The 19,767-nt window shown below is 53.1% G+C and overlaps 6 protein-coding genes across 6 annotated transcripts; 4 read left to right on the top strand and 2 right to left on the bottom strand.

Annotated features, from left to right (window-relative positions):
* Window positions 1-251: 251 nt before the first annotated feature.
* Window positions 252-2,353, top strand: BDP55DRAFT_761164 (Alpha/Beta hydrolase protein; the record flags this gene model as incomplete). Its single annotated transcript, XM_060580863.1, has 2 exons — window positions 252-2,116; window positions 2,216-2,353. Exons 1-2 carry the CDS (start codon window positions 434-436, stop codon window positions 2,351-2,353), a joined length of 1,821 nt encoding a protein of 606 aa, XP_060432678.1. The 5' UTR covers window positions 252-433.
* Window positions 2,354-4,479: 2,126 nt separating this feature from the next.
* Window positions 4,480-5,133, bottom strand: BDP55DRAFT_425995 (uncharacterized protein). The gene has a single exon (XM_060567484.1). It carries the CDS (start codon window positions 4,981-4,983, stop codon window positions 4,600-4,602), a length of 384 nt encoding a protein of 127 aa, XP_060432677.1. The 5' UTR covers window positions 4,984-5,133; the 3' UTR covers window positions 4,480-4,599.
* A 3,258-nt stretch (window positions 5,134-8,391) lies between these two features.
* On the top strand, window positions 8,392-10,823 carry BDP55DRAFT_691762 (uncharacterized protein; the record flags this gene model as incomplete). Its single annotated transcript, XM_060577024.1, has 2 exons — window positions 8,392-8,538; window positions 8,598-10,823. The coding sequence occupies 2 exons, from the start codon at window positions 8,392-8,394 to the stop codon at window positions 10,821-10,823; spliced, it is 2,373 nt and encodes a 790-aa protein (XP_060432676.1).
* A 231-nt stretch (window positions 10,824-11,054) lies between these two features.
* Window positions 11,055-13,761, bottom strand: BDP55DRAFT_425922 (cytochrome P450). Its single transcript, XM_060567483.1, has 4 exons — window positions 13,460-13,761; window positions 13,121-13,408; window positions 12,037-12,951; window positions 11,055-11,883 (listed from the first exon to the last, which is right to left on the bottom strand). Exons 1-4 carry the CDS (start codon window positions 13,595-13,597, stop codon window positions 11,287-11,289), a joined length of 1,938 nt encoding a protein of 645 aa, XP_060432675.1. The 5' UTR covers window positions 13,598-13,761; the 3' UTR covers window positions 11,055-11,286.
* Window positions 13,762-14,691: 930 nt separating this feature from the next.
* On the top strand, window positions 14,692-15,909 carry BDP55DRAFT_546680 (uncharacterized protein; the record flags this gene model as incomplete). The annotated part of the gene is made up of 2 exons (XM_060568683.1): window positions 14,692-15,299; window positions 15,381-15,909. 2 exons carry the CDS (start codon window positions 14,692-14,694, stop codon window positions 15,907-15,909), a joined length of 1,137 nt encoding a protein of 378 aa, XP_060432674.1.
* A 527-nt stretch (window positions 15,910-16,436) lies between these two features.
* BDP55DRAFT_604927 (heterokaryon incompatibility protein-domain-containing protein) lies at window positions 16,437-19,347 on the top strand. Its single transcript, XM_060571097.1, has 2 exons — window positions 16,437-17,019; window positions 17,074-19,347. The coding sequence occupies exons 1-2, from the start codon at window positions 16,476-16,478 to the stop codon at window positions 18,942-18,944; spliced, it is 2,415 nt and encodes an 804-aa protein (XP_060432673.1). The 5' UTR covers window positions 16,437-16,475; the 3' UTR covers window positions 18,945-19,347.
* The last annotated feature ends 420 nt before the right edge of the window (window positions 19,348-19,767 follow it).

The following is a 19,767-nucleotide window of genomic DNA, read 5'->3' as shown; positions in this document are numbered from 1 at the left end:
CTTCCGCTATCCTCCCGACATCTGCTCCTAGTGCCTAGCTCCATACCTCTCGGTACGGCGCGGGAGAGTGGTGGGGGATATTCACTCCATTGGAACGGTACGTTCGGAGCGGAATGCGTCGGTTCGGCATCGGTTGGTGCAGTCTAAGTCGCTCGGTTCGGGAGTTGGCGGGCCTCTTTTCTTCCCGACTTGGACGACACTTCCACCCCACTGGCGGCCGGGACAACGATTTCTATTTTTCATCCATTCGGAGGACTGGCAGAAGGGTACAGTCGATTGGAAATTGTCAAGCCCATAGTTATGAAGTCTCTAGAGATGGCGTTTCTACAAGTAGACCGGGACTTGCAACCGGGGATCAACATTCTCATCGGACATACTGTGAATCGCTCTCCGACTTGAGACACAAATCAGCAAGAGGAAAGCCCTTGCCACAATGCCATCTTCCGGGTTTCCCAGTCTAGAAGTCCCAATCGAGCCGCTGAGTGCCCCAATAGTCGGTCGCGATGGCTACGTCGGCCTCAACCCACACACAGAAACCCTCCCCGCGGGCTGGAAATACCCTCATCCGGACGCGCGCCCCTTACCCTCCGCCATCCTAATAGAACACGATGTCGCCATCAAAGTTAGAGACGGAACGACCCTCTACGCAGATGTCCTCCGCCCGCCAAACACCACAAACAAAGTCCCCGCGCTGATATGCTGGTCCCCCTTTGGCAAGAAATTCAACGGCCTCGCATCGCTAGGTTACATGACGCCCTGGAACCTCGGCATCCCCTCCAATACGCTCTCCGGCCTGGAAAAGTTCGAGGCGCCCGACCCGGCAGATTGGGTTCCCCGCGGCTACGCCATCGTCAACATCGACACGCGTGGCGCTTTTGACAGCGGCGGTAGCGAGACTCCGATGGTCATCATGGGCGCTCAAGAAGCGGAGGACGGGTACGACGCCATCGAAGCCGTGGCGGAGATGCCGTGGTGCAGCGGCAGCGTCGGGCTGGCGGGGAACTCGCACCTCGCCATTGCGCAGTGGTTTCTCGCGGCGCTTCGGCCGCCGAGCTTGAAGGCCATTGCGCCGTGGGAAGGGTGCGGAGACTTGTACCGCGAGCAATTTGCGCGGGGAGGCGTGTACGCGGGCGACTTGTTTGACGAGCTCATTGTCAAGCATATGCTGAAGGGTCGCGGTGGCATCGAGAGCTTCCGCGAGATGTATGCGCGGCATCCGCTTGCTAACGCGTGGTGGAATGACAAGAGGCCGGATATGAAGCGGATCAACGTCCCGACGTATATTACGGGCACGTGGACGAACACGATGCACGGGATGGGTGCTATCCGGGGCTGGTTGGAGGTGCAGTCGAAGGACAAATGGCTGAGATGGCATCCATGGCAGGAGTGGTTTGACCTTTGGGGGAACTCGCAAGCCAAGGAGGAGCTCTTCGCGTTTTTCGACCGGTATCTCAAGGGCGTCGACAACGGCTGGGAGAAGACGCCTAAGGTGAGAATGTCCTTGCTGCGGTTTGGTCAGAAGATTCCACAGGCGATTGAGAACATCGCCGAGGAGGACTTCCCACCGGCGCGGACGCAGTATAAGCAGTTCTTCCTCAGCACGGAGGAGACGCTCATTCCTGATGCTGCGCCGCAGGAGATGGCGTCGGTCAGCTACGACTCTGAGTCTAGCGGGAACGTCAGCTTCACTCATACCTTCACCGAAACCACCCGCATCATGGGCCTGCCCAAAGCCGTGCTGTACATTTCCTGCCCAGATCACGACGATATGGACGTGTACGTCATGATCCAGAAGCTTGATTCGGACGGCAAGCAGATGAAGAACCTCAACATTCCCTGGAAGGGTATCCCAGTGAATTCGTTTGAGGAGTTCGCACCAGAGCAAGAGACGGAAGTCGTGCTGTACAAGGGACCCGTTGGCATCCTCCGGGCCTCTCACCGGGCCATCGACAAGACCAGGAGCATGCATCCGCACTGGCCTTTCCACCCGCACGAGAAGGAGGAGAAGATTCCGCCGGGCGAGGTGGTCAGGCTAGATATTGGGATCTGGGCGCTTGGGGTCGAGTACGAGGCAGGAGAGAGCCTGCGGGTTGTAGTCAGCGGACAGAGCTTCGCCGTGAGTAATTTCGGGAAGAATCATACCTTGAATAAGGGTCAGCATATCCTACACCTTGGGGGTAGCCAGGCAAGCCACATTGTTCTTCCTTTCGTATAGATAATATCAAACTTGATCGCCGATGAAGGCTTCGAACAGCTTTCATCATCATGGGTACGCGTCTCATGCCATGCTTTGACTGTTCCACCAAGCTCAGGAAGGAAGGAGTTACGTTGGGGGTGGGATAACCCGCCCTGAATACTCGCTTGAATACACACCCGAGAGAACACACAAGAAGCCAATATAGCCCCCCTCAATTCCATTCCTGTCACCAGCACAGCAGGCGCCTTCCTAGGTCGGTTGGTCAGGTCAAACTGCCTGGGTGGTGGAGTGGTTAATGGTCAACAACTAATTTCTACACCAACAAGCCTACTCGACGACAGGCTCAGCGCATACGAGAGTTCCCGAGTTCGAATCCCAGCGTGAGCACCAAGAGATGTAACCACACCTGTGGTGAACTCTTTTTTTGTTATCTGCTCTCGTAATAGTGGCTTTAAGTGGGGGATTAGCATTGACTATGTAGATGATGTTGAACGCGAATAGAAACTTATCCAAGCCCTCAACATGTTCCTTAAACCGTGCTACGGAGGACTTGAGCTCCCACTCTCCTTGATACTGTCTCGAAAGCTCCTTTTACTGGGCAGATCTCTTGAAGGACATACCGAGAGAACGGGCCAGAAAGAATAGCATTAGCAGTAGTAATCACGGCGGAAGTAGCATTGGTCGTAGATTTCAAAGCTAATGTGTTTAGCGGTAGGCTATCCTGTCGATGGCAGTGACAGTATCCTTGGCTGGTGGTTAAGTGTTTGGAGCCTAGAAGGCGGAGACAAGTGGATGAACCCCGAGTCTCTGAAGTTTGCGCCGCACTGAGCACAGAGATAACCCCGGACTGTCTAGATAGTCACACTGCCAAATGAGATAGGTAGCAAGATATTCTCTGTTTGCAACGTTAATGCTGGACGTCTAAGTCGATGGTAGTACCTCTGAAGCACACACATTAAGCCGCAAGATTGGAGGGGCATCTGGCGTCGCGTTCGTGTTCGCCGTGTACCCTTGCAATCAGCGAGCCGTCGGGATTGGTAGCAACAGGGATATTGAGTCTTCCGTTGGTTGCAGTGCTTCACATTGAGTGATTTCCAGCCCGGATTCAGGGAAACTTCCACCTTCCCTTGGAGAGTTGGCGTTGTGACTGTGATGAAAGACATGATGACACAGCTAATCTAATCGAGTGACACCGGCAGTGGGAGAACGTAAGAAGACATCATTCTGGACTCCTGGAGGGGTCGATCGGCGGACTTGTAGACCACTGAGCTCACCGCCCTAGGTTTCATCGGTCGCTGCGCAAGCGTATACGCCGGCTCTGGGTCGGGCATGCGCAACGGGACGCCGCGGGCGCGTCCTCTGTCACATCGCGGGCCGCACTCCAGACGCCGGTTCGCAGTTTGAGTTCAAGCAACGGCTGCACCTGTTCGTTTCCTGTGTTGTGTGTCACATTAGGAACTGAGAGTCACGGAGGACCATGAAAGGGAGAACTCAATCTACTGGTTCCCCCCATCGATCGGCCTTGCATGATGTGGATACTGGACAGAACGGTCCCGATAGAACAGAAGGGAGATGGCAGACCATCAAGACCGAGGGCAGGAGATGGCAACTGGGCGCGCGCGCACAGCCTTGGGCAGAGGTTGGTGGGGCCAGCGGAACGTTAACCAGATTCCGGGAACGCTATTTTGGGGGTTTGGAGGCGTTGGTGTGGGCGGGGCCTTGGGCCTCGGTGACGGTGGCCGGAGGCGTTAATTAGATGCGTGGAACTGGCCGGGGCAGGATGCGTAGTTTGGCGGGGATATCTGTAGAGGTCGGAGTTGGATTGGCTCGTTGTGAGTGAAACTTGTACGGAATGATGCGGAGTCTCAACTCAATGGACACTTGCGGACGATGGTCGTACGAAAAGAGACTGATCGGAGCCCGTAAAAGCTGACGTTCGTCGGGATGGTCGGGAATGGTTTGATGAGCCTGGCGACAACGTGTATTCGTACGAGAACTTTGGACAGAGGAGCTATTGCAGACTTGGACGCGGCGGAAGCAGACGGCGCAGAGTCAAAAGCCGACGGTTCTAAACGAAGGAAGCAGTCGCATCGAAATGGGCGCAAATGGAGCGGTTCATGCCGCGGCGTCGTGGCGCTACCCAATCGGCCTTGTACGAGATGAGGAAGCTGTCAATATCAGGTATCAATGTGACCTCCCGTTGTGTCTATCGATGGGCAGTCGCAAGACTTGTTGCGCTTTGACGGTGATAGTAAGGGAAGCGACTGCGACCAAGACCCTGGAATCGCCGTCGGGTCTTCTTCTACTTCTTGGTGAGAGACGAGACTCGGTACGGACGTAGCAGTCGGCGGCCGGATATCCGTCTTTCGTACAACATTGCCTCAGTATCTGCCAGGGGACTGTCAGCCGTTGTCTCTAACACCAACCTCCTTCTTGTAAGCAAGGCCTGCGGTTGGAGCAATGGAGGGACACCACAACGACTCTCGACATCTTGCCTGCGTCTTTCGCAAATCGACCCCTCTCTCGTTGCCCCTTTTGCAAGTGAGTGTGATATGGCGCGCCCCTTGAAGATGCATATGGACGGCAGAGTCAGCCTGCAGCCGGGGAACTGGGGAAGACCTTGCTTCCATCAGGTTGGAATCGTCTCTTATTGGGTGTGAAGGAGGAAGATGCAGAGAGGGAGAAGAAGCAGCAGGGATGGCAGCTCGGAGCAGATTGGACGGCGTGCATAGGACCCACCAGAGGCACGTACCCCTGCATAACGTGTGCACAAATTCAATGACCATGGTTTATTACATAATCACGTACAGAACCCACAAGTGCTGACTTATGCAAGGAGAGCTCGGGCCATGAGTAGCGGCTGTTAGCGCCGGCGCCATTGAGAAGGAAAAATGAAAAGCAAAATTCTAAAAGAGAAATGCCCGAGCTCCAAGCTCTCATGTTAGTCGGCATTTCCACATTGCGCACCCGCATCTTCACCGTAAAGGAATGCAAGATTGACAATGTGTGAGCAGAGGTCATAGCGATGACTGACCTGAGGGTCCGAAGGATCTGACAGACAGCTGAGCAAGTTGCCAAATACTTGGGTTAGATAAACATTGGATGAGAACGGGATGGGAGCAAGCAGCGGCAAGACAGACCATCGCCACATGCACATACCCGTCTCATGACTTCATTGCTGCCCAAACAGCTCCTTGGAACCTGGAGTTTGACTGACAGAACCTGCTGGAGATGTCGATCGATGGCGAACGTGCTTCTCATACCTTTTACTTTCTTAGCCAACACACTTTGTGAGTTGTTACTCACGCAACGTGCCGCTAAGTGAGAGACTAGCGACTGACGGGTGCCGGCCGTCGGCACTAACAACGGCGACCTCTGCGCCAGGCAATCTCCCCTGTCCGATGCTATTCCTGTTCCTGACCTGGCGAGCTTGGGAGTTTGCGCGGGCGCGCCAATTCTCAAGGTTTGGTGAAGATCCGACCAGAGCCGAAGAAGAGAGCAAGCAGGGACAGGTCAGGCACCAAGCGATCAGAGTGAGGCGCAACCGCTTGACTGGTTGATCCGATTGAGTGTTCTCGGATATGGATTGGTTCGAGAGAAGCAGAAAGACGCGTTGGTGGATGGGAAAAAGCAAGAATATTGTTTGTCTTTGGCGAGCATCTGTGCAAAGGTATTTCGCTGGGTTTTGCTCGTCTTTCCTCTGCTTGACTGGTCTGAATTGATGGTCTGATGTCTTTCTTTTGCAGCGTTAGACCGTGGAAGAGGTTGCACTTGTTCAGTTGAGGTCCTCTCACCTGCGACCTCACCTCATTGTCACTCACTCACATCTCACCTTTCGTCCTGAGACTCACTCTCACTCTCATACGGCCACAGTAATCCAGCCATCTCGCCACGCCTGAGATTTCTATTTCCTTCTCCTTGCCTCCGACATTCACTCATCTTCATCACCAACACTAACGAATACTTCGTACATCACCAACAATCGACTTGCGTCACCTCATCCTCTAACGGCCTTCGCCCAACCTTCCCCCACCGCCATCCCTGCACCTACTGGCCTTATTCTCTGCTGCGCATCTCTCACCTCCGTCCAACCATCGCGTCTGATCCATCACATCCCACCTCATCCCACTCTTCACCTGCAAGGGTCTGCACCCTGCCGCATCTTGTCACTCGTTTTGCTGCCAATTGGCGAATAATTCAACCTTGGGAATTGCTGCCTTTGCTGCTTTCTGACCTCCCCGCGTACTGCATGCCTGCAGTTGGTCGCATCCACATAGTTCCACACCCTTAAGCCCCCTGCAGCTACCCTCGTCACTTTTGTTCCGTTGCATCAGACGCCCTTCCAAGTTCCTTCTCCTGCGTGCGTATTCCCGTCACCCAAGGTTTCCTTTGCGCCGCCAGCTGTGTGTGTCTCTTTCTCCTTCCGACTCGCGGCCGATCATTCGAGAGGACACAGAAAGAAATGTGCTACCTGCTCCGTCATCCTCGCCAATCTCCGTTTCCTCTACCACGAACTGCCATCGCCAGATTCTCTGCGCGCGGGTCAACACCGCTACCACCATTATCTTCCATCATCGCAACCAAGAGCCGAACCCCGTCGTCGCCTTCGCATCGCTAGGCTTCAATTGGCCAATATAACAGATAGCCCTGTCGATCGGTCGCTATCTACTACTCTCCAGTGCTCAAGGGTCTCTTTTCGGAGCGAGATCCTCTAGCTACTTTCCACCATTATTGACCAGGTCGCCTGTCGTTTCTCAGACGACGCCAACATTGTTGTCCATCGCAACTCCAGCATTGCTCGCGAACACGACATTGACGGTGGCAATCGGCAGAAGACGCCATCCCATCTTGTTGCTAACAATCATCAACATCATCACCATCAGCATTCACTATTTCAGCTCAGTTCTAGATACCCAGTATTTCCTTGCCCTGCGTTCCCAGCCTCTCTAGTCAGCTTGTCTGGGTTCTTGCGACCAGGACCCTCCGTTTGTCCCACCAAGCACCACGCAGTCGAGACATTCCAGCATATCTGCCCCTCGTCAATTGAGACATTCCTGCGCCATCGCGACAGACATCCGTAGTTCGGACTGCGGCGGTACAGCGTCTGCGACACGGCCCAACCTCCAACGCTGGACCCAACTGCCGATCCGACGTTGTGGGAGAGAAAAGACCCGACTCGAGAGTTCGCCCGCTTGCCCTGCCTTTCCACGTTTCCATCGGTTCATGGCGAGCCATCCGACGTAACGCAATCCTCCCTCTAGACAGCCCATCGGTTCTCCCCTCGGGTTTCTTCTCAATAATTACTACGGACCAGGAGAAGAAACAAAAAGACAATCTTACGGCACTTCCACCACATGCCGCCATCAGCAGTCGCGTAGGCCCAACGCTGCAGAAACCAGGTTCCGGCCTGTTCTCTCGCAATAGCAGCTCTCTTATACCTTCAAAGCGCACCCACAGCCACGACTCAACGAGTTTGCTACCACTTCGATTCTCCTCTGGCTGTCGCGCCGTGTCCAGGGATTCCTTTCCCTACTATTCAATCACCAAAGACATCGATTGCCCTTCCCGTGCTCACCCCCCTTCAGCTGCGTTAGCTTGACGCAACTGCCATTCGCGCTTCTGCACCTCGAACAGGCATCATCCCGATTCACGACGCCTTGCTGTCGCCCAATTCGGTCACTCACCACTCCAATCCGACTGCCGACGTGATCCTTTGGGCTAAAGAGCCGTCTGATAACACGAATTTCTAGTTCGACTTGCATACAGGCGATTGCTCTTGTGCAATCGGATCAGCGAAAACACGCCGTAGTTTCTTTTCCTTAGACACAATGGACAGTCTTGCGCGGACACAATCGCGCGACCGCGAGAGGTCACTTCCCTCTCCAGTCTACCCTCGTCCATCTTCGAGATCAAGTACAAGTACCAGTGCAACCCGACGTACACCTCGCAGCGCAAATAGTTCGACCTCACAGTTCGTTACCTCGCCGCGACCTCCCAGTTCCCATCCCGCCCATAAGTTCCACCACAGCTCCTGTGCCCCGTCGATGGTGAACTCCCGGCCTGGGTCTGCTGTGTCAAGAGACCGAATCTCCGACTCTGGAAGGCAGAGCGCCGCGTCCACATATCTCCAGGACAAACTCCAGAGGAGAAGGGAGGAAGCTGATAGGTTGGCCGCGGTACGGTCAACACAAGACATGAGCGCCTCCGTAGAATTACCAGCACGACATGCACAGAGCTCTCCCGTGAAAGGCGAGTCCGTTGATGGACGTCGGCCAAGATCAAGTGGAGGCAATGGAGAATCTGCAAAAAGTAAAGGCATGGGAGCCAAAGAGATGGAGGCAGTAAGTAACCCTGGATTACATGTCCGTGTAATACCGTTTGCTGATAGCTGCCTCGACAGACTGTTTCCACATTGCACAAGCAAAACTTTGACCTCAAGCTCGAGCTCTTCCATCGCCGCGAACGACAAAATGCGCTCGAAGAGCGAGTCGACGCTCTCGAGTCTGAGAAAGCACAGATAGACGATGTGAACGACAAGCTGCTCGACGAGTTGGAGAAGCGGGACAAGGCTGTGCAGGAGGCGGTCCAGATGATAGTGACTCTTGAGGCCCAGGTTGAGACGCTATTGAAGGAGCGAGAAATGGTCCGAGTAGTCGACGCAGCCAGCTTTCTACCCCTCGACGACCTCGACTCTCGTCTCAGAAGCCCCACGCCCAAGCCTAGAGTAGCGGACCTGGCACGACTTGAAGATGACGCTAAGACGCTCAACCGCATGCCCAGTTTCCTATCGGACTACACCGGAAACACCGAAAACCTACGAAAAGTCTACCTCAGCTCGCGCGGTAGCCTACTCAGCCTACCAAGGCTCAACACGGAGGGAGTGGATGATACGGACCCGCGTCGTGGTAACGGCATGACAAGCCCGAGCCTCAGCGTCCTCAGTGAAAGTTCCTTTGTAAGTGTGTATGGCGAGAAGGAAGACCAGGATCAAACGATTGTGGCCGATGCAGACGAGCCACACTCTATAGATGGTGCTTTACCTCACTCCGGGCCGCCTCGAAAGGCGTCATACGGAAGCGACCAGTCTAGGGTACAGAGACCACCGACCACCATGTCGACACGATCCAGTCGCCCGAGTAGGTCCAGTTCAACCGGTCGGGCTCCTGGTCCAGGCCAGTTTCAGTCGCTCCACGACATCATCGATCACACCTCGCCCCTCCAGAAGCTGGCGAGGCTCGATCATACCTACCTAGATAGCCTACCCGCTCAAGACTCTTCTCCGATGGCAGGAAGAGGGCAGTCGCAAAAGCAGATCAAGGATGCGAAGCGTGAAGCACTGCGGAAAGTAACCACAGATGCGCTAGCTTCACGCCCTAGCGAGGGCCTGCCTCCGACGCCTGACACCATCTCCACATCAACGCTTCGAAGATTTAAGACGTCGAATGACACGCTCTCGAAGCAACGAGCTGTGTCGGATCAACATAGCTACCGTTCAGTATCAAGGGGCACGTCCAAGGATGATGAGGGGGAGCACGGTGGAGGTGCACCGGTATTCCAGCATCCCCCATCCTCTGTGTTTGCTGGACACGAAGAGCCAGCCAGTCCTCATTACTTCGACTCTCGACCGCCTCTGATCCCTCGCCCCAGGTCGGCAGATGAAACGACGATATCGAACCACAGGGAAATGGAATGGGACTCTGATGGAGATTCGATGCACTCCCTCGACTCTAGCCTCGACATTTGGCTACAGCAAGGCAAGGATCCAAAGTACATCGCACAGCAGCGGAGTGAGTCTCCGGATCTTTTCAGCTTTCCTCCTTCTGGTGGGGGATGGAACACGGCCGGCATGTTCGGCTCATCTGGCGGCGCATTTGAGGTCCCCGGCCTTCCGCCACCGCATCACAATCCAGCCGAGGACGTTCTCTTCCAGGATGGGGCCCAGCCTCTCCCCCCTCCGAATAGAAGGTCGAGCTTGGGTGCAAAGACAGGCCAGACTTCATCGAAGAACATGCCCATTAACGGCAAGCTTCGCAAGTCACCTTCTCGCAGCGGGTCCAGGCGCAACAGTGTCGATGCGCAAATGATCCAGCTGGCAGAGGCTGTGGCTAATAGCCCGCAGCATGATTCAAAGACTGGTGCTCGCGCCAAGGACAGCCATTATCCCCCTTCTTCGACTGCCGCACCCCGTGGACACCGGTTGAACTTCTTCAGACGATCTATCGGCGGTAGCAACGCTCCGAGTCCGGTTCAACAGGCACCGGCAATCGAGCCACCGGCAGCAACTTCGACACAAGCTGCCCCCATGGGCGTCCCATCATGGGTGCAGCGGAACCATCCCGGCGAGGAGGACAGGACCAGCGCAACACCGCCTCCCATCTTGCGTAACCCCCGCCCTGCTCGTTCTGGCAGCTTTGACGAGGGTGCGCCTGTGCATGATCGCAGCCCTGCGGCCCCGACGACACCTATGACAAGCTACACTCCGAATACACCGAACGCGAACGGAACGCCCGCCTCTGCAGAAACCACACCCGCGAGCAACTCTGCGAGTGGCGGCGCGCCCTTACACAAGCGAAAGTGGTTGCCGGGCTTTGGTCGAGCGAGCAGTCTACGGAATCGGGCTGGCTGAGGAATCTGGCAGTCATTAAGCCATTCGCCGCCAGGAGCTGGTGAAGATGAGAACAGAGTCGGCGATCCGGGAGATCTTCGAGTCATGAAAATCTGGCCCGATGTAATATATTTGGCCCCGTCGACGGGCTTGTTGTGATACCTTTGCCTCATATGCCCCTACCAGACAGGGTGCTAATGATGGGCTGTGCGATGAAGACGACTCAAGCAAGCAATAAATGATTTGGGATTTGAATTGAAAACCCGCCGGGGTATTTGAAGCCCGGCGGCAGAACGGGTGGGAAGGCGTTGGACAGCTGCAAGCGAAAAAGCATGACAAAGCACTTGTGTCTGTGAAAGACCATGCTCCAGGGTATTCCTTCATCCATCAAAATATAACTTGGAATATTCTTTTCATGAATTTATATGCACCTAGTATACTATCCTGTGGCCTTTGTCGATATGTACACCTTACCTAGCCTCCTTTACCGTCTCGTCCACCGTAGCCGCACATCCTTGGGACGATTCATCTGTAATGTCAACCGAGGCTGACTATCCTGCATCAAGTTTGAAAGTCTCTTTCGAGCCTTGGTCGCGTTCTCGGTTGCTGGTTCAGCGCTACTACTATCGTCTTCGAGGACAGGCTCGACGGTACATTTGTGGAAGAGTGTCGCGATGACGGTGACGAATTCGACTTGAGCCATTTTTTGGCCTGGACAGGTGCGGGGACCTGAGGACCAAGGGAGAAATGCGCCGCGGGGGGGTTGGATGTGAGGTTGCGGTGGTGATGATAATGCCGATGATGGTGATGTCTGGGGTGTAAGCCATCGCGTTGGTTTGAAGGCTAGGGCGTCGGCCCCCCAGGTTTGCGGGGAGGTGTGGAGGGCTACTGTGTTGATGTAGACTGTGCATGGGGGGATTGTGTAGGATGTCGCGGGTATTGTGGAGGGCGATGATGATGGTATCGAGGCTGAGGTTGAGGTCGGTGTCGTTGATGTTGAGATTTGGCTGGGGAGGGTTTGGGTTGTTGTGTTTGAGCGCATTAGATGGGTCAAGGGCGGGAAGAGTCGAAGGGTTTCGAACTTGGAGAAATTTGTCAGTATTTGCTCTCTAAAGATATTCTTCTTGAAGGATATATCGGTTGTCAAGAAGGGAAGCTTATGAATGGGCAGGGAAGCCCAAGGGATCCAGGTAGAGTGGGTGAGGATGTTGGTAGAGAGAGTGGAAAGACTCACCATAACAGCAAGACACCGCGTGAGCTTCGGAAAGACGATGCTGTAGTCCGGCAGTTCTCGCTCCACCTGCCCCGACGAGAACGATGGTGATGGCGTGGGAGGGCCCAGAATGGCGTCGAGCTCGGCCTGGATCCAAGCTTGCCACTCTGAGTACGCTGCGAGGAGGGTGACGGCGTATGCTAGGGTGTTTGCCGTCGTGTCGAAGCCAGCGGCGGTGAAGATGAAGAGGTTACCTGCGATTTCTTCTTCTGTGAGGTATGATTTAGGATTATTGTTGCTGGTGGTGCTCTTTACGGGAGGATTCTTTTCCGAACTGTCGATGCGACTCTTTTCCTGATCTGAAAGGCGTACAAGCATACTCATAATCGTATCCGTCTTTCCAACCGTCGCCGTAGTCGTCACCATCTCGTCCAAAGCACCACCCAGAGACGAAGAGGATGCCTCGGCCAACCGCTGCCTCTCCCGATCCAGCATATCCACCGTGAGCCCAGGTAATCTATGTAACGCAGCCCCTAAAGTCTGGACTACGTTGGACATGAATGGGAGACGCAGGATACGGATTGGGATGAACGCAGCGAGGTCGAGAAGTTCGGTGCAGAGAGAGATTGCGTCGACATAGGTCATGGATGCAGAGGGGTCGCGTGGGAGGGGGGTGATTGCGAAGGGTTTGTTGTCGCCGTACGCTATTTTTGTGAGGACGTTTATTGCGATTGTGCGGAGGCCTTGGATTGTGGTTGATGTTGTTGCTGCTGTTGAGGTTGTGTTTGTGGGGGAGGAGGAAGAGGGAGGGGAGAGAATGTGATTGACGAGGGATTCTGCTTGTTTGGCTGTTGCTTTGTAGACTTCTGGGCTGATTCGTTCGTTGAGGACTGGGGCAACGATGCGTCTTTGGCGGGACCAGGACTCACCATTGGACTATGATTGAGTGTATAATTGTCAGCTTACAGACCTTCTCTCACTTTCGGCGAAGTAAACTTCGGTGATGGAGAATGAGCGCAGCATCACTAGGTCTTGTTCGTCCGTCAAAGCCCATCCATAGAGGCTTAAAATTGGGACTAATATCTGCGAAAGACACGAAACTCACAGTCAGGATGTTAGAACCCAAGAACCCCATGACCTTGCACACGATATCTGGCTGGACAAACTCCCGTCGCCCGTTCAAAATGGCGTGCGCCATGGTTGGGTCGGCGCAGATAAGCTGGTTGAGGCCCGTGGTGACAAGCATGAAAGCCGGCCCGACGCGATCGTGGACGGCGGACTTGTCGCGGAACTCCCAGCCCACGATGGTGAGTTCTACGGTGGCGAAGAAGGTTGCAGGGAGAAGGCGTTTAAAAAGAGGGCGGAGAGGGACAGAGGTGACGACGTGGATGAGCTTCAGGTGTGTCAGTCGAGATATGTTGACGAGGATGGGAGGAGAACTTGCATTTTCTGGGTCATACGGGCATATTATAATCGGCAGGCCTACGGTGAGAGCTACTTTGTAGTTTGTGTAGAGGTTCCATAGTTGAGAGGCGATCCAGAGGAGCGGTAGGGCGATGAGCCCGGTGAATATAGGGCCCATTGTTGCGATTGAGTGAGAGGGTGCTCACGATGTTGTTGTGAGATTTCATACGAAACGTGAGTGAGGGTGAGACGCAGCTCTGATGTCGATTGTGAGATAAGCCGAATGAGTGAGGGGAAGGAATTAGTCTCATCACGTGTACGCCACAAAATGCATGATCCTTCGGACGCGAGACATTGGACGAAGACCTGGGTAATCGGTGAGATGTAACGAAGGCCATTTGGCCGCATTCAAAGTATACCAGATAACTTGCCATGACGGCAATGTCGAGAATGCTAGTAGTGAAAGCTATTGGTAACCCGTAATGTTGATAAACTTAGAGGAAATCGATGATATTCAGTATTTTTAGGGGTGGTTTGATGCAGCGAGCATGCAGCAGGACCTATCTTGATCGTTGCACAGAGGGACAAACAATTGCCGACCCCCTCAAGTGTACGACTTTGAGAGACCACGGCCTGATGAGGATTGGCATAGGCGCTGCCGTTTAGTATGTGAAATAGCTTGTGAGTTCACCTGCAGACTTCATCTTTTGCAAACGCGTTTAAAGAACGCGTTTAGCTCAGGCCGATCGGTACCGTGTTCGGATTCGCTTTTGCCTCCGGCATGTTGAGCGCGTTTCGCTCCGGTTCCCCCACTCCAGCGCGGGATTTATGGGGTACCGCAGGGGGTTGACGCCGCGAGGAAACGCCGCAGCCCGGTCGGCTTTTCGGGAGGTCTTTCGGACGATTTGAGCGATAGACAGCAGAGAGGATTGAATCATGGGCCTGCGAGATCATTGGTTTCATGCTTCACTTCAGCTGTTGAAGACCGACTTGACCAGTAGACTCGCGGCTCAGTGAGCTAATCTTCTTTGGCGATGAGTGAGTAAGCAGGAAAAAGCAAACGCATTTGCGCCGTGGCTTTCTGCTCCTTACGTTTACTTAATCTCTTACCGCCCAACCACTTCATCCTTCATCAACCTTTCGCTTTCGCGAATCCGATTGACTTTACTCAGGCTCTAATCTTGTCCCAGCGATCGAATGAAGGGTCTTCACGCTCATTGACGAGGCTCCCACCGCGGAAGTGCCGTGCAGGCCACGATGCTCGATACCACAATGTCTCGCCAGCCACTGCCGAAGAGGCCAGACCAACTTCGTCCCGACCCATCACCATCAGTGTCTACGCATATCAAGTCACCAAACGACCGAGTCTCTGCAACTGCTGCCCGGAATAGGAACTCCGCGGCTAACGATGGGCCATTATCCGACAACCCATTCACCCTCATCCCGACCGCGTCGTACAGCGCGTTGGCCCAGCTCTATCACCTTGTACAGCCTTGCTTAAGCGATCAATCTCAAGTCACGCGTCTCTTTTCGTCAGTGCGACAATCAGGCTTTGCACCAGCAGTTAAAGCACTACTTATTGGTGGATACGGGCGCAGTTTTGCGGTCGTGGTGTTTGCTGTGCTGGTGAACCACGTCAGGAGGATGCTCGCACCGGCGCTTGGCGTGGGCGTGTTCGGGGGTCCCATTTCGACACTGAAACTTGCTATTGGCAGTCCGGCGCTTTTTCTAAGCGAGGAGGTTGAGGTTGGCTTCTTTGGCAGAGTGTTCACCCCGGAAGGAGCGTGGAAGCTTCTCGGGGATGTAGTTGGAACTGTCGTTTTTGAGCGCGTCTTGGTCGGTGCTGCTGAGGAACTGGATACAATGAAGGGTTATTCCAAGTTTGAGACGAAAGGCTCAACTACAAGCGGAAGGAGGAAGGATACTGACAAGGTTCGGGTAAGAGGATTCCAGAAGCGGAGGACTGCCGCTCTTGTCGTCTACTTGATTTGGATTCTGGGATGTGCCGAGTATCTCCACGCGAGAGCAGCGCATGTCGTGGCCGTCGGCATCGCATATACCAAGCTCTTACGGGGTGGGATGCTTCACAAACAGGCTCTATGGGAAGTTCTACTCCCTTATACATCACCCAGGTCTTCGTCACTCATCGAAAGTGTCAGAGAGAGTATCGGTGTGGTTGGGTTCCATCTTGAGCTTGCATGTTTCATCGCCTGGGGCCTCTATCCGCTCATAAGACTAGCCATTAGTTCTACGTTCAGGATGAACCCGAGGAAGAGCAGGCCCGGACTAGCGATGCTGGTTTTTGCTTGGGTTTGGGGAACGGGTTACGTGACGAGGTACTCGAACAAGTACTACATTGGCCTGGAGATGAGCGGACTATGGCTTGTCATGTGGTGGATCATTGTTTCCGGAGTACTTCTTGGCTTATACTCTTTTTGTTCTAAGTTCGGAACAGCTACTAGAAACCCGCGTCACGGAGAGAAGAGTTGATGACCCTTTTCGGACTCACTTCTATATGCCTCGCCGTATCCCATCCAATGCTAGATTGCGTCAATACGTATGGTAATTTAACAAAGGCGGTAACAGGTTGTATGTTAATCCCTTTCAAACTTTTTTTGAATAAAGCAGAATTAGAGAAAGACTAGGACCGTATTAACTGATGTTACTCAGCAATTAACGGGATAAAAGCTCACTTAGTTTAAACATACATCAAGTACTTGATACATGGAGGAGCATGCGAAGGTTTGCTCCACCAGTTAGCATTGCCCGAAACTCACATCTTCTTCAGGTAGAAATGTATGATCATGATGTCCTTTGCGTGAGAGTGCAATCTGGTTTTGGCTGACACATTGTTCGGTCACCAACGTGGAAGGTTAAACTGACACTTGTCGCCACTTCTACGGCGAGCATCTCCCACTGATGTCCAGGATGGGGCAGGGATTCTGCCCCGCTTTGCGACAAATCACTCATTCGAAGATCAGGCAGCAACGATGGCGATTCCTTCCAACACCCGTTCTAATCGATCGTACTCTGTACAATTCATAGCCACACCATGTATGATATCTCCCTTCAGGACTGATAACAACGGCAACACACACTGCCAGGACTCAGTGCTCACTCACCCGATGTTGCCTTCGCTACCTCATGCAGTCGCCTCAGCTGTACATGGGGGTTCAAACCTTTGCGATCGATGTCTCTCCGTACTTGTAGATGACAGCATTGACGACTTCGTTGAAGGAGACTCTACAACATCGGAAGCCTCCACTACACTGAGACACAGAGATGAAGGCAAAGGAGAGATGATCATGTTGGGATCGCCTTGCCAATGGAAAGACTCGCTGCCTTTATTGCCAGTACTGGCTGAATCTTCCAAGAAAGGCTGCCTTCTGTGTACGTTTGTGCGAGAACACATTATCAAACGGGACATAGGCTATACGGGAGATGTTTACATCAATGGTGGATACATATGGGGCGCTGACAGAGATGTTTTTGGCTCGAAACCAAATGACGAAGGTCTTGTGTTCTGGCGATGCGAAGTATACAAGCGCCCCGAGAAGGACTTTGTTGCGGCTGTGACCTTTAACATCGAGTCCAATGACGGTTAGCTTTTTAGGATCCTGATCTTATATTTCACTGAGCTTACATTCGAGCTAGACGCTGTCTCAGATTGGCTGCGACTCGATGACAAGCGACATCCTCGATTACTTGACCCTGCCAATGTCGAGTGGATAAAGTACGAGCTCAATCGATGCCAGGAAGAATGTGGCCATGTTGAGGACGAGGTGGCTTTCGTCCCAACAAGACTGATCGACGTGGGGAGCACCGACCTAGCCATCCCTCGCCTGGTCACCTCGGAAACTCTGCACGAATCAAGTGAGGGGAAACTCAACGGATTTGAGTATGCTACGCTGAGCTACTGTTGGGGTTCTAGAAAAGATGCGGCTGAACAGCTGAAAACAACTAGAGAGAACTTATCACAACACCTTGAGGGTATACCACTCGACTTTATGAGTCCGGTTGTGAGAGACACTGCTATCACCTGCAGAGCTCTCGGTCTACGATACCTCTGGGTAGATGCGCTTTGCATCATTCAGGGAGACATGGAAGACTGGAACACGGAAAGCTTGACCATGGGCCGTGTTTACTACTGCTCGACTCTGACCATTTGTCCATTGGCGTCTACGTCTTGTCTCCAGGGATACCTTGGTGAAAGACCATCAGGTCTCAACGTGCCATTTCAGTCGAAAAGGCGCGAAACTATTCGCGGGACCTACACGTTCTATCCATCTTCGGATGACCGGAAGCCGATTTGGAACTCATCAACATTAATGAACGATTTGAAGCAGTCAGTATGGGAAACCAGGGGCTGGACGTTTCAGGAGAACATGCTGTCAACAAGATTGCTCTTTATCGGGCCTGGAATGTGGCACTTTGCTTGTGAAAGTGGTTCCACGTCTGAAAATTCATACGTGACCCTCGGATCGGTCATTCACGGGTCGTTAAGGCCACTCGTCAATATAGCACGAGAGCCGAAGCCAGCTGATTCTATCGAAGCATCCCGTAGGATACGCAACGCTTACGCCCGATGGGAAGAGATTCTAGAGATTCAGACGAGATCGTGGAGCTACAGAGATGACCTCCTGGCTGGCATAGCGGGATTGGCCGAAGAGTGTGCCAAGATTACGGAAGACACATACCTTGCTGGTCTATGGATGAACGACCTGCAGCACGGGCTTGTCTGGGAAACATTGAACCCAGATGTTGGAACCCTTGGGGTAACACTCCAACAGAAGAGGAATCAAAAGCCTTACGTGGGCCCGTCGTGGAGTTGGGTATCTCAGCTACGGCCGTTCGAAGTTTTACCATGTCGGCGCTACAACGTGGACAATCCAAGGCCGCAAGAGGAACCTCCAAACAAGCAGAAGATCATGTCATTATCAGAAACACTGCCAGCCCATGTTCAAGCCGAGTTCATAGTCACGGAGCATCGCATGGACTTTCAGTGGAGTAGTCCGTTTGGCCGACTCAACCCCGGTTCATATCTTCGAATAAATGTGTCATTGTCCGATTTCCCGTCGGATGTGATCATCGAACCTCGTCGTAAAGGAAACCCCCCGATTGGATACTTCTATGATGGGAGTGGTCTCTGCATGTTTGACTGGTCCGTGGAAGTCACTACGGTTCAGCAACCCGGTCAGATGAAGCTCTTGTTGACTTCCAGTTGTTGTTTCAAGACAAATAATTGGAGTAAACTGCGATACCTATCCAGTCTACGAGATGGACTGGGAAAGTCTTTCCCTTTTCCAGAGGGCGAAACAGTCTTTGATGATGAAGATTGGCAAAGGCCAGAGCATTGTTCGTTCTGCCAAGATAGCGAGGCTCCAAAGACTGTTTGGGGGCTCGTCGTTCATCCGGCGGATCGCCTGGAAGGCTATTACCGGGTTGGAATATTTGTCATATTTTCTGAAAACGTAAACGCGAATCTCTTTGCGACCAAAGAGAAGCAGGACATAGTCCTAGTTTAGGATTTTTTCTGAGGTTGAGGACACTACATGCAAATGCATTTTTCTATCTACATTAAAATCCACCTCAAGAGGAAGGACCTTTATTCACGATGAACTAAGTTCGCTTGTAAAAAAAAACCCTTTTCTACATTGCTACATTATAGTACATGTATTACGCTGAGAACACTAAGAGAAACTGAAATTGCAGTCATTGAGTGGGAACAATGGTCGGAGCAGCCGTAGTAATCGCAGTTGTCGCAACAGTTACATCAATAGAAAGATGTTGCGAGGTCTTGTCGAAGAGCCTATTTTCTTGTCACATACTTGACACTCTCACCCACTGTTCGTCGATACTACAGATAGTTCAAATGGCAGAATTGCGAGCATTTTGGCGATGGTATGTCACAACTCGTAAATAAAGTCCAAATCGCCTCTTACTGACTCGCGGCAACGGGTCGACGCTTGCTCGTGCGACTCATCGGCTGATAATCAGCTAACCAACGCTGTGGTACGCGCGTAGTGTCGCCTATTTGCTGCGAAATACTCGCTCCCTCGGGTCCTCCATCATTTCCATCATTTCCCCATTCGAGCAAAGCCCCGGCTTTGTGGTTGTTTTCTACTGAAAATGGCAGCCCGGACCTGGTTCCCCGGCCACATAGGAATCACAACCCAGCCCAGTATTAATAGTGTGGCAACGTCTTTTCAGCCTCACGGCAGTCCGTGTGTCACGACCGGACCATGGCCGAATATTACTGAAAAACTGGAAGCGAGGACGCATGTTGATGCCCTCTTGAGGTAATTGGTTCGGTCGCATTGAATGAGGATTTTCCGACGTCGCACTTGA

The sequence above is a fragment of the Colletotrichum godetiae genome, assembly GCF_030913485.1.
Source record: "Colletotrichum godetiae strain CBS 193.32 chromosome Unknown BDP55scaffold_9, whole genome shotgun sequence".
NCBI classification, from domain to species: domain Eukaryota; kingdom Fungi; phylum Ascomycota; class Sordariomycetes; order Glomerellales; family Glomerellaceae; genus Colletotrichum; species Colletotrichum godetiae.
The sequence above is the reverse complement of the archived record's forward strand: the minus strand, read 5'-3'. Positions and strand labels throughout refer to the sequence as shown.